Source organism: Gymnoscopelus braueri, assembly GCF_963280865.1.
Source record: "Gymnoscopelus braueri genome assembly, chromosome: 3".
Lineage (NCBI taxonomy): Eukaryota > Metazoa > Chordata > Actinopteri > Myctophiformes > Myctophidae > Gymnoscopelus > Gymnoscopelus braueri.
Window position 1 is genome coordinate 39,321,268 of NC_137612.1, and position 14,158 is coordinate 39,335,425.

Sequence of the window (14,158 nt, forward strand, 5' to 3'; positions counted from 1 at the left end):
CTTTGAGAACCAGTGAAATATATATAGGAATCGCTAAAATCCTAAAGGATCCCTAGCCAAGCCGGTACTGATCTTCTGACAGTCCACCTATCTGTGTGTGTTTTTCAGGAGGCTGGGTGAAGGGTCACCATGGCGCCCTTTCTGCGTATAGCCTTCAATGCCTACGATATGGGGGCACTGGCCCCTTCTCCTACCCCTCCCATCTGTGCCATCAAGATGAAGGAATCTGTCACCACAGGTACATGATGGGACTGGACTGCATACACACACACACACACACACACACACACATACACACATACACACATACACACATACACATATATATATATATATATATATATATATATATATATATATATATATATATATATATATATATATATATATATATATATATATATATATGATCACTTTTTCTGTCTGCCATTTTAATTTTAAAAACAACTCAAGAATTAATTTGTCCAAAACAGTTACTTTTCAGGAAATGGAATAAAGAACGGTGAATGAAATGTAGTTATTATTTAGTCACAACACAAGCTCTTGTTAATACTTTTCATTGGTTATATATTTTTACATCCCACAGACAGACTTAAACACTTTCACTTTCAAAAATAGCACATCTACAAGCTCACAACACGCCGCATCACGACATGTTGTGAACTTAGTAGATGGGCTATTTTTTGCTACTTTTGTGGGACACAAAAAAACATAAAAACTGAAACATGGAAATATAAGGTTTCTGCTTGACGGCAACCATCTGTAACTCTGAGATTATACCAAATGTTCCAGTAGAAGCCCCAGTGCTATTTTGTCATGCATTTTTTAATTCATGGGACCATAATTTATTAAACGCATATTATGATGATTTAAAAAAAGACTTAAATAGTGATTGAAAACATAAAGTATCTATGAAAATGTTTACTAAGGTAGTAAAATCAAGTGTAAAGTACAGCCAAAACCTCATTCACTTGAATGGAGTGTTAGTTTTTCTGCATCCAGCAGAAGGGGAAATAGCGACACCTGCCCGGCCATTAATGAGAACTGCAGGGTAAACGGCTCTTCCTTATTGGCCTCATTTAAAAAAATGGATACTTGCTGCCTGGTCACTCTTCCTCTCTTTCCGGCCGCCACCAGAGCGAGGTAAGACCCTGGTGCAGAGGAAGCCCACCATGTACCCGGCGTGGAAGTCCACCTTCGACGCCCACATCCACGAGGGCCGGGTGCTGCAGGTGGTCCTCATGCAGACCGCCGAGGAGCCCCTGGCCGAGGCCACGGTGGGCGTGTCGGTGCTGGCCGAGCGCTGCAAGAAGGCCAAGAGCAACGGACGCGCCGAGTTCTGGGTGGACCTGCAGCCGTCCGGCAAGGTCCAGATGGCCGTGCAGTTCTTCGTAGAAGATTCCGAAGCAGGTAAGACTTAAGAATAATAAAAAAAAACTAAATTGCACACATGTAGGGCGTTACAGCAGTGTTACAGCAGTGTTTAACACTTCAAATGGCCATAACTCAGTGACCATTGCTCTGATCAGTGCAATATAGGACTGGATTTGAAGGCCGCGTAGCAGACTGAAAATCTAGTTCTATCAAAACAGAGCTGCCAACACGCCTTCTACAAAGGCATTCGTAGTGCTTGTACAGTATGTGGTGTTAAATTAGTTTGAACACATTTTATTTTACTTGCATAATTTATACGTGCAGTCAACAGAAAACAACAAAACATGTTCCCTGACCGGGAATCGAACCCGGGCCGCGGCGGTGAGAGCGCCGAATCCTAACCACTAGACCACCAGGGAGGTCTGCAAGTCTAATGGACACGTTGTCTATTGGCCAAAGTTCACAGGGGAAGAATCCCTTCCCCTACTCTCAGATCTGTTCCTGTAAATGTACTCACTTCACTCTTACTCTCTTGCATGTCTTAACTACCGCTGTTGGTGAGCAGTACCCTCTAGTGGTGGTGAGTCTTCCTCTTAAGGCCAAATGAACACGGTCCAGGCCCCATGCTGATGAATGTGAACACATTCTAGCAGTTCGCAGGAAAGCTATCTCTCATCGCTCTATGGACACGACTAAAATATGTTTATATTTCGGAGACGGAACGGAAGTAACGGCAGCTTTTGGCCGACAGCCTGGCATAGCAACTGTGTTGTTGTGCTGCCCAGACCTCACTACTCCAGACATGATGGAAGCCGGCCCGCTCTTATAACAGCCACTGCCAAAGAGCTAAAGAGAGGGAATGGGAGTGGTAGAGCTTGAGCGTCACGGTCTGCTGTCTTTAAGGGGGGAGTGTATGTGTGTGGGTGTGGGTGAACCCCAGCCTCAATGTCGGGTCAAAGGAGGCCAGGCTACTATGTTGGAGGAGGAACTGTGGGCTTCAGTGTCCATTTAAGATCCGTCCTCCATAGGTTTTCCTGAAAAGCAGCACAGGCCCCAATATAACGTCTCTGTCGGGTGGAAACCTCATATGTCCAAAACTGTGACTTTTCAGGATTCAAATTCAAGAATGGCAAAAGTAGCAGATCGACAAGCTCAAAACGTGTTGCTTCGCGCCGCGTTTTGAGCTTGCAGATCTGCTACTTTTGATGCTTTTGTGTGACGCTGTAGTATGTTCAAGTAGGGCAAGTAGCTAGGGTTCAAGTTTACGCAAAAACACAAAAACTTAAAATGGAGATGAGAGGTTTCTGCCCGACAGCAACGCTATTTAGCCTAGCCTTCTGTCTGTCTTTCTTACTTTCTTTCCTTTCTTTCAAATGTTCTCTCGTTTTCTCTCTCTCTCTGTCTCTCTCCATCTCTCTTACTGTCCTGGCATGTATCACTGGAACGATGTGGAAACATGAGGCAGCTGTCAGAAGGATACCAGAGGGAGGAAATAAACGACTTATCTCCCTCATCCCACTCCTCCCTGACCCTAGCCCCCCCCCCCCCCCCACACACACACACACCCCCGCCTGTCACTTGCATCTTTTTAAAGGCTTCCCATCTTTTTCCAACGGCCTTCATGTCTTCTTCACATAAACCCCCTCATCTTGTGCACTTACTTTCCTGCCAGCATCTCATCTCAGTTGTTTTGTGTCCGGTTTACCTCTCTCACGCCTCTACCCCCCCATCATCTCTGGCTGACCCTGCGACCCCCTCCTCTTGACTTGCGTCAGCCAGAGCCACATATCCCAGAAGGCCTTTTTTTCAGTGTTTACGCTTCATTTTAGAACAGCACAAACTCTGACCTCCGTCTCTTCATAAATGGTCCCCAGACACAGCATTTCTTTTATTTTTATTGAATGCCCCCCACCTTCCCAAATGACTGATGTTGCCGCTCCCTGCATGGATTAAAGTCTGATTTCAGTCATTTGGATTCCATAGAAGCCAGCATGTCTTCTATGGAAGCCCATCTACAAGCCTATCTACAAGCCTATCTACAAGCCTATCTACAAGCTCATTTGGATTCCATAGAAGCCAGCATGTCTTCTATGGAAGCCTATCTACAAGCTCTCAATGCGTTGCAGGCAGCAATTTCTTCCAACTGTACTGTATGGCTACCAAAACATCATAATTCTATACACATTGTGCTAATTGTTTATGAAACACAGCCCTGTGTGTGGTAGGCTCCTTTCACACGCTGTTTCACAATATATTAGATTAACACATTTTGTTTTCGTTCATGAGATTTTATTTTTGCTTTAATCCCTGGAGACCGAGCTCATTTATTCCATGTCCTTTTGAACCAGAAAACACATAGGAAGGTTGCAGGTGTCTTTTTGTGTTTTCCATTTCAAATCTGCTGCTGAGCCAGTCAAATGAAGCTATGTTCAGTATTCACGTCTGTACGTACTGTACGTCATGCTAGTTTTCTTGTTTTTGCAAAGTTGCTTTGGGGGAAACTCAGATTCAGAGCCTGGAACTCTGCTGAGCGTGTTTGTTGCTAAGACAATGTTTTGTACTACTTTGTATTATATGATGTGAAATATTTTATTTGTGTATTTTTTTTAATATTTTTTTTTCATTGCATGTTGCAAGTCTTTTTTTTTTTGGACCCCAGGAAGATTAGTGGTCGCCTAGGCATCAGTTAATGGGGATCCATTTAATTAACAATAAAACAATAAGCATAAGGGTAATATAGTCAGCACCAGTGTTGCAATGCTGAATTGGAACGTGGTTGCACTCTTATTCTAATGACGTGACACGCACGTCGCTTAACAGCTACACTACAGGTCACACAATGGACAATTGATATGCAGCTCATTCCTATGTTAATCCACCTGGTGTGAGTCGGGAGCCTTTGTAAACTTTGTTGAGGTGTGAATTTTAAGTTGTTTTAAATCTATGCGTGTGCCTGCGCGTGCTCCTTGTCAAATAGGTTCCTGCAAGGCTGTCCCATGAACAATGCAACCCCTGGTCAGCACAGATCCTTTGATTTTAATTCCTTTAATAATTCTTTGTGTGGAATGACTTTAAAGATAGCTCAATGGAATGACACATTGGCTGATGTCATAACCCATGTCAAAGTTGATTACTGTTGAAGTAAAGTAAAATAATGGGAAAATGCTAAACAAAACTGGTGTATTTTTTATACAAAAATGACTATAAATCATTTGGAAAGGTTTTGTGAGTGTATTTCTTAACTTGGTGTTGTTCACACGTGTTCTGTGTATCTGGGAAGCATTTATTGACAGCCTATACAGCCAACTGAGGACTTTAAGAAAGGAAAAAAAAAAGATTCACATCACACGGTCAAAAAATAAAGGCTTCATTATTCAAAAATTGCCATAAGTTTGTTTTTGTGATGTTTCCGGCAGAGCAGGCCTCTCATTCAGTGGACCTTCATGACCAAATTAATAGAAAAAAACACAATAATAAAATAAAAATGTATTGCATGCCACGTCAGGTTCTCTAAAACTCTGGGTGACTGGATCCCTGACTGATAATTTCTCTGTGTTTCTGTTGGGTTCTTCTCAGCGACGTGCAAGGCGTCAGTGAAGATGCCACAGGAGGACGGGGTCATGACCCTCAACAGGAGGAGAGGAGCGTTCAAGCAGCCTAAGGTCCACGTCATCAAGAACCACGAGTTCTCTGCCATCTTCTTCGGCCAGCCCACCTTCTGCTCCGTCTGCAGAGAGTTCCTCTGGTGAGAGACCCGTGGATTAAAGTTCTTAGTCGCCACGACTGATCTCAGTCATTTGGATTCTATAGAAGTGTGGGGCATGTCTTCTATGGAAGCATGTCATGCACCGAAAATAGGCTATCTACAAGCTTACAACACGTTGCAAGCTTCTAGATGGCCTATTTTTGCTTATTTGTTATTTTCAGATACAATTATATTTTGTGTATTTGAAGTGGTCAAACCAGCAAAAGAATGCATGTTCAATCTTCCCGAAAATCCTAATTATCTCAGATATAAGAGCAAAGGTTAAATCTGCAATTTCTTACTGCCTCCCCCTGGTCAGAGAGGAAAGGAACTGGTTGGAATAATGTGTTCCTTTCACGCGCTACGTCTAACCAGGCAACCTCCCCCCTGTCAGGTGATAAGAAGCGGCCAGCAATCTCATGCATTGAAGGAGGCATGAGCTTGGCTCTAGGCTCTCCCTAGGCTGGCAGAGGGAGTGTAGCGCCCAGGATTACTTAGACAATTGGCACTGGGTGAAAAATGGGTTACAAAATCGTGGGATAACATTTTTAGAAAAAGATTATAATAATCTGCAATTTCTTCCAACTGGTGTACTTCATGGCTACCAAAACATCATAATTCTATACACATTGTGCTAATTGTTTATGAAACACAGCGCTAGTGTGTGGTAGGCTCCTTTCACACGCTGTTTCACAAATCACATATTAGATTAACAACAAAAAAATCTTTCATGAGATTTAATTTTTTCTTTAAATCCTGGACGACCAAGCACAACATTTATTCCATGTCCATTTGCACCAGAAAACACATAGGAAGGTTGCAGGTGTCTTTTTGTGTTTTCCATTTCAAATCTGCTGCTGAGTCAGTCAAATGAAGCTATATAGAACAAACTGACCCAAGATGAGGAAACAGGAACGCCCCCTTCTGGGGAAAAAAGGGAACGATACAGTCATGCACAGAGCCCATAATGGGCATGATGAAGACAGCACTCGTCTGTTACTGTTTGTGTCAGATCACTGCTTTTGTCTTGATTAGCATGCTTTAGTGCTAAAAACAGCGGTTTGTAAAGTGTGATATTTATCAGAATATCGTGTGAATTATAGTAATAATTCAGTATGACAATTTCCATTAGGATGCCACTCGCTGAGCACAGCTTTGACCCCCCCCCCCCCTATTTCGTCTCTGTCGGGTGGAAACCTCATATCTCCAAAAAAAATTGACAAGCAAGTATGGCATTCATTTATTTCATAAAAAAAAAACCCCACAAAAAGTTTGAATATGGAAATAAGAGGTTTCTGCCCGACAGCAACGATTTGCATTGTCACAAACAATGACTGTCTGAGTACTGAACGAGACAAACACACATCAGTTGTCCAATAAGAGAGTCTCGCTCCCAGAGGGTCCCACACAGAATTGAGCAGCTCCAGTTTCCTTAAATGGAGCTGTCCAATGGGGTCGGTAACAATAAGAGCAGCAGGACTGGTACTGCAGGAGTGAAGCCCCACAGGGCAGCCTTGTCATGTTCCAACAACGTCAACAACACCACTACCTCTACGCTCAGACAACTCCTCTCCTCTCCTCTCCTCTGTCACCCCCACCGCCCAACCCAGCCTGGAATCGCTCACAGTCATGTCACTTTACTATTGTGTGTGTTTGTATTACTATATTTGTGAGGACCAAATGTCTCCACAAGTATAATAGAATATGAGAAATAGATGTGGTGAGGGCCATTGCCCTGGTCCTCACAAAAAAAAGTATTGTTTTATGGTTAAAAAAAGATGTTTAGAGGTTTATGATTACACAAAGATTTATGTTGGGATTAGGATTAGACATTTAAAGCTCAGGTTTAAAGCAGGAGTTCACCCAAAAAATGACTTATTTTCTATCAATTGCACACCCCATGAAGCCTTGAATTCATGGATTTATTTTTGTTTTTGTGGCATTCCTAAGCCAATAATTTGATGACCGGGTGTGTATCCGGTAGGAGACACAAATAATCTACTTTGTGTCTCCTACCGGATACATTAGCCAGTAGGAGACGGGAATCAAATTATTGGCTTAGGAATGCCACAAAAACAAGAATAAATCCATGGGGTGTGCAATTGATAGAAAATAAGTCATTTTTTGGGTGAACTACTCCTTTAAGGGTTGGAATTAGAGTAAACATGATTTATACATAGTTGCGTGTCAGTGTCATGCACCGAAAAATTGCCGATCTACAAGCTGACACGTTGTGAGCTTGTAGATCTGCTTTTTTCGGCTCTAAGTTTGCAGTATTTTAAAATGTTTTGACATTTTTCATGTATTGCAGCCAATTTATTCTGTCCCTCTCTGTCAAACAGGGGGCTCAACAAGCAAGGCTACAAGTGCAGACGTGAGTCTTTCTTTCTTTCTTGGGGGCACTTTTCAACCTTTCTGTACATGACATCAACATGTGTATTGGTATAGTACTGCATGCATTTGATGTTTTGATTCAATCATCGGAGTCTAAACCCATCCATCTCCTTCCATCTCAATGAACTAAACGCAACCGTTCCCTTTCACCCAGAATGCAATGCGGCTATTCATAAGAAATGTATCGACAAAATCATCGGCAGGTGCACCGGGACGGCGGCCAACAGTCGAGACACCATGGTGAGCGTTTGCACCCCAACTACATTTCATAATTGATCAACCTTTTTTCTAACTTAGGCACAGAGCACTGATCTTATTCACATTTATGCTTAACCCATTAAATGCGGGAAAGCATCTGTGTCATTTAAAAAAAAAATATATATATATATGCAACATAATTTTTTTAGAAAACTGTTAGGATTTAGAAGATTTTTTTTAATCGGCCTCGGGTCTTAATGGGTTAATTAGTTAAAGTATTTGCGAGGATCCTTGCTTCCTGTCTCTTTGGCTTGTTTGAGGGAGTTAGTAGCAAGATCATATACATTGGTTTCAGTTCTCAAAAGAACTGTCAAATAAAATAGTGAAACGATCAGTGATCTTCTATTGATTCACCGCTTATTGCCATGGAAATAGAATGGCAACATTCCAGTTGAGGTTTTATTCACCGAAACAGATCCAGGCTCTAGTTTACAGGCAGTGTTAATAATAGCCTCTGTCAGACTGAGGGAGATCAATAAAAACCTGTGTAGTTAAGAAATCACCAGTCGTATACAATCATGCTGTTACTTTAACACTCAGAACAGAAGCAACAAATATTGACAGAGCTATTATTGAAGTATAAGAATGGCTGATTTTAGGTGTGTGTGTGTGTGTGTGTGTGTGTGTGTGTGTGTGTGTGTGTGTGTGTGTGTGTGTGTGTGTGTGTGTGTGTGTGTGTGTGTGTGTGTGTGTGTGTGTGTGTGTGTGTGTGTGTGTGTGTGTGTGTGTGTGTGTGTGTGTGTGTGTGTGTGTGTGTGTGTGTGTGTGTGTGTGTGTGTGTGTGTGTGTGTGTGTGTGTGTGTGTGTGTACTTGTGAGGACCAAACGTCCCCCCAAGTATAGTAGAATTTGAGAAATAGATGTTGTGAGGACCATTTCTCTGGTCCTCACAAGAGAAATGTTTCATTCATGGTTAAAAAAGATTTTTACAGTTAGGTTTACAATTAGGAAAAGTTTCAGGTCGGGGTTAGGATTCAAGATTTAGCAATTAGGTTTAGGAGTTACGGTTAGAGTTATTCCTGATTTATACTGCGCTTCGCGTCAGTGTCGTACACATTTTTCAGTAATTTTCAATGGCATCCTACATTTTTTCATGTCCTCACAAGTATAGTAATACAAACATGTGTGTGTGTGCCGCTTGTATCTTTGGGTAATGCTCTGATTTGGCATACTGTAAAGCTGACTTGAGTTGTGTGTTTTTACAGTTCCAGAAGGAGCGCTTTAAGATTGACATGCCACACCGCTTAAAAACCTACAACTACAAGAGTCCCACCTTCTGTGATCACTGTGGGAGTCTGCTGTGGGGCCTGGTCAAGCAGGGCCTGAAATGTGAAGGCGAGTCCGCACCATCCATAGTTCTCTGGTTTTCATCGTCTCTGTCAGATTGTTTCCATTGTGGTCCTATGTATTCAACATAGCAGATAAAAAATGTAACACTTTATGTACAAAAGAGATGGGAAATTTACAAATTTAAAATTTACATTTACCTCCCTTTTGGTCTCCTGATAGATTTTTTCAGGCCAATTTTGAAAGAAACCAGTGTTACACATCGGTGGCAGAGCAGTAGAATGAGAACCTTCCCATGTTTGTTCTAAATTTGGGGTGTACCAGATCATGGTACCACCAATTACTGTTGTTCCTCTTGTCTGACCTGTCTTTCACTTCCTGTCCTCAGACTGTGGCATGAATGTCCATAAGGACTGTCAAAAGAAAGTGGCCAACCTGTGCGGCATCAACCAAAAACTACTGGCCGAGGCTCTCTCTCAAGTCAGCCTGGTACGTTCCGGGAACACAACGGGATATATCATTCTCTATAGCAATGGTTCCAAAACTGGGTCCCCAAAATATTTTTTGGGGGGTCCCCAGATGATAACCTTAATGTGCAACATTGTTTTCTCACTCAACAGTAAACAAACCAACATACAGTATAAGTGTATATATCCGCACATTTCTGAAGGGACAATTTAAGGACTTTTAAGATCTTTTTAATACCTCTGAAATGAAAAAAATAAACTAATAATAAGACCATTACTACATCAAAAGTAACTAACAAACGATATTATTATAAATGGTCAAACATTGGCCAAATGTCATTGGTCAAATATTTCCTAAGAAAGAGGCAAACATTTCGGAAAATAGATCGGCTATTTTCACATTTTATATGTGGAACCGATCCAAACTAAATGTAATGCTTCAACTCCTACAATTCCAAGTTCTTGTCAGGGTGAGGGGTCCCGGGTCCCCAGTTCAAATATGATTATTTTGGGGGGTCACTGCCTGAAAGGATTGTGAACCCTTGCTCTACAGTTGTTAGAGGAAATTATTATATGTGATATATTCTCTACCCGACTCAGTGTTCAAAACATTGAGTGGGGTATATGAATAAATGACACCGAAATGTAATACAACTCTTAAACCTCCCCAGAAATCCATGAAGAAACCTGACAGCTCCAATGCAACGACAGACACAGACGTAGGGATCTACGAGGATTTTAAGAGTGCAGGGGACTCTAGTGGTGAGACGCTGTCATTGCAGAACACTGAAATACACTTGTGTTACATTTGACATTCACAAATCATCGTATGAATTTGCATGCGTTCTTGCATTGTGTGTGTGTGTGTGTGTGTGTGTGTGTGTGTGTGTGTGTGTGTGTGTGTGTGTGTGTGTGTGTGTGTGTGTGTGTGTGTGTGTGTGTGTGTGTGTGTGTGTGTGTGTGTGTGTGTGTGTGTGTGTGTGTGTGTGTGTGTGTGTGTGTGTGTGTGTGTGTGTGTGTCTATACTTGTGGGGACCAGATGTCCCCACAGGTTTAGTAGAATAGAGATACAGACGTTGTGAGGACCAGAAAAATGGTCCTCACAAGGAAATTGTTGTTTTATGCTCACAAAAGATTTTTAGGGCTACGTTTAGAAAAAGATTCAGGTTAGCATTAGACATTTAGGGGTTAGAGATTGGAGTTATGCCTGATTTACACTTAGTTGTGCCCTGGTGTCGTGCACTGAAAAATAGCTAATCTACAAGCCCACAACGCGTCGCAGCACGACAAGGTGTGGGCTTGTAGATCAGCTATTTTTCGGCTATAGGCTTATGGTAAAACAATGGCATAAACAAATTGTTAAATGCTTAAAATGTTGATGTCCTCACAAGTATAGTACAAACATGTGTGTGTGTTTTTTCTTGTAGGTGGGAATGACAAGGCGGTTGACGGTACAGGCCCAGCCCTGTCTCAGAAGACACGCCTCACCATCAACCACCTGGTGTTCCATAAGGTTCTGGGCAAAGGCAGCTTTGGCAAGGCAAGCACCACCACGGTCCTCGTTCAGGAAACAGAAAACCTTTATCTCCATATTTGAACTTGTGTTTTTTCGTAACACGTAAAATAACGCCCTACTTGAATTTGAATCCTGAAAAGTCACAGTTTTGGACATATGAGGTTTCCACCCGACTGAGACGATTACCTAAATACTACACAATGTTATCTGTGATGACGATACAAATGCTGAAAAGAAAATACATATTTTGCCATCAATAATAATCATAATATACTTTATTTGTGAATCACTTTTCAAAAACGGGTTAATTTTATGCAAACACAACAGCATAGATTTATAGAAGAAACAGGGTAAATAAAATTTAATGGATACAGCATTAAAAGCAACTTGTAAATTCACTAAAATGTGTTTTAAGAAGGGATTTAAAACAAGGCTCAGTGAGCCTGACGGTGTTTCCAAAGTGTAATCACAAAGCTCAGTCTCCTTTTTGTTTCTAACCTGTTCTTTGGAATGACCAGCAGTGCTTTGCCCGAGGATCTCAGGCTACTACGCTAAATTGTGACATAGTGAGATTAATATTGTTGTGATTTAAGTTACAATTAACAATTTAGGCATTTAGCAGATGCTCTTAATCCAGAGCGATTTACAGTAAGCAGGGTAAACACGAGGTAATACATGAAATGCATAGCAATAGTACTCTAGGATCATAGGTAAACCAAGAACCTATAATCAGTCTAAACGGTATAATATCAAAAAGTCTATAATCTGTATATTGAAACTATACACACAATAGGATGCCAGGTCTACAAATGAACTTGGCATCTGTCTACAGTCTACAGTTATTTATAGTGTTGCCACTGCCACACAATCCTTCTGGTGGCTGTCGTTTCAATACTTCTCTCTAAAACATTTGCTGTTAGAGGAAACGCGTATTAAAAAAAGAGAAGAAAACCACACGCAACACAAGAAAACATGTGATTACACAAAGCTGTAAGTACTGCAAGGGTAGGGGAAAAAAAGATTTAATTATGGAGGTCCGTTAATGGAATATAGTTTAGTCTGACTTATATGTCAACAGTAATGATGGTATTATTAGAATCAGTTTATTTGAATTGTATATACAGTAAGTATGCATTTCTGCCTTTAGCCTATAGGTGATGTCTAAGTAACAACCTCAACAACTTCATTTGTCCAAAACCTTTACTTTTCAGGATTCAAATTCAATAATAGCGATATACAAGCTCAAAACATTTCACGCCGCGTTGCGAGCCGTGTTTTGAGCTTGTAGATCTGATATTTTGGATGCTTTTGTGTGACACACAAAAAGTAAAACAATGGAGCTAAGAGGTTTCTGCCCGACAGCAACGCTATCAGGCCTAATCCTTTCCATCCATTCAATATTATTTCACACTCGACTAATACCACACAAATATTCAATATGATCTCACATCCCGACTAATACCACAGAAATACTCAATATGACCTCACCTCCTACTACTAATAATATCATGTGGACATATCAAATTGTGCATAGCCAATGCTTGCCAGCTGGCATACTGTACATGTTGATAAATTCAGCCAGAACGTAGAGAGATGGTTGTCATTCAGGTCCAACGAAAATGTACCAAAACTCATTTTGAAAGCAACATTTTTCATTTGTAGATTTCGATTGGTGACAGGTTTACGCCTGGATTTGCTGGGGTGGGCATAATTTTTATGCTTTTGTGTGATGCTGTAGTATGATCACGTAGGGCATTAATTTACTCGACTGTTTACGCCCATCCATCTCTTTGGTCACTATACTGTAGGTGCTGCTGGCGGAGCTGAAAGGCAAGGGGGAGTACTACGCGGTGAAGGCTCTGAAAAAGGATGTTGTTTTGATGGATGATGACGTAGAATGCACCATGGTGGAGAAGAGAGTCCTGGCACTGGCCTGGGACAACCCTTTCCTCACACACCTCTACTCCACCTTCCAGACTAAAGTAAATGTCTTTCTTAAAATGCCTTCAAAACAGCTATTTTTCTACTTTATTTTAGGCAAACTTGGCTTGAAACGTACAGACGAGGCAGCAGTCTGTATGTTTTAAGCCTAAACAAAAAGTTGAAAAATAGCTGCTTGAAGGCATTAAAACTATATATATTTTTTGCATTCTACAGTGGTCTCCCTTTATTGTTTTTTGCCTTTTTGCCTCCTTGGGAACCCTAAGACTTTCCACTTTTTTTGTGGCACTTTCTTAATAAATACCTCATAGAAACTAGGTTCTTGGCGCACCTACAACCCAAGACCTGAGGGCGATTCTAAATCAGTAGTTCTCAAACCTTTTTTTTTTGTGCCAGGGACCCCCTGAAGAGAAGATTTGTGATAAAAAATTATCTAAATTATTCAAATTCATCAAGAAGTGACGCGCTGTGAGCTTGTATATCTGCACTTTTTGAGAACCACTGTTCTAAACCACTGTTCTAAATCCTAAGTTTTTTGAAAAACTGTTGCTATGTATATACTGTATAGCTCAAATCTAAAAGCACACAGATGCTTTCCTGGTTTTAATGGGTAAAAATAAAAATACCTCATAGAAACTAGATTCTTGGCACACCTATAAAGAGAGAGACTGGTGCATCATGGGAGAGGGACTGAAATGCACAAGACAAACACCATGAGACTCTCGCTCCACTGTTTGTACTTGCAATAAAAACATTAATTTAATTCCTCTCAGAGCAACGAAATTCATCAAATACATTTATGTAATTCTCTTTATAGGTGTGTGAAGAACCTTCAAACACTCACGCACACACACACACACACACACACGCACACAAATATATAGTGTACCTCAGATGAATGTGGTGCAGTTTTAGTCAATTTAGTAGAAATCAAGACATTTCAACCTATAGAACTAAAGCAAATAATGGCTCTAAAGGAAAATATACAAGTACAGGGTGCCATCTCAGTCAGTGTGTTGGAGGCAATGACAACAGTAGCACAAGTTCTTAACACATTGAATGCCAAAAACGGTCCGGACCGTTTTTGAGGGTCCAAACGAGAAGTGCCGAAAACGGTCCGGACCGTTTTTGACCCAATTCTATTTTTATACATGTGGGCCACGTGGGGCGCTAAAAC

At 41.1% G+C, this 14,158-nt stretch overlaps 1 protein-coding gene across 1 annotated transcript in view; it reads left to right on the forward strand.

Moving 5' to 3' along the window:
- Window positions 1–14,158, forward strand: part of LOC308083000 (protein kinase C delta type-like) — a 39,214-nt gene that overhangs the window by 16,346 nt on the left and 8,710 nt on the right. The window contains exons 2-11 of the mRNA XM_080425082.1: window positions 109–238; window positions 1,138–1,410; window positions 4,951–5,119; window positions 7,462–7,493; window positions 7,668–7,753; window positions 8,976–9,105; window positions 9,446–9,546; window positions 10,196–10,286; window positions 10,952–11,064; window positions 12,849–13,022. Coding sequence (XP_080281208.1) covers window positions 130–238; window positions 1,138–1,410; window positions 4,951–5,119; window positions 7,462–7,493; window positions 7,668–7,753; window positions 8,976–9,105; window positions 9,446–9,546; window positions 10,196–10,286; window positions 10,952–11,064; window positions 12,849–13,022 — 1,278 coding nt within the window. The 5' untranslated portion in view covers window positions 109–129. The remainder of the gene's footprint in view (window positions 1–108; window positions 239–1,137; window positions 1,411–4,950; window positions 5,120–7,461; window positions 7,494–7,667; window positions 7,754–8,975; window positions 9,106–9,445; window positions 9,547–10,195; window positions 10,287–10,951; window positions 11,065–12,848; window positions 13,023–14,158) is intronic.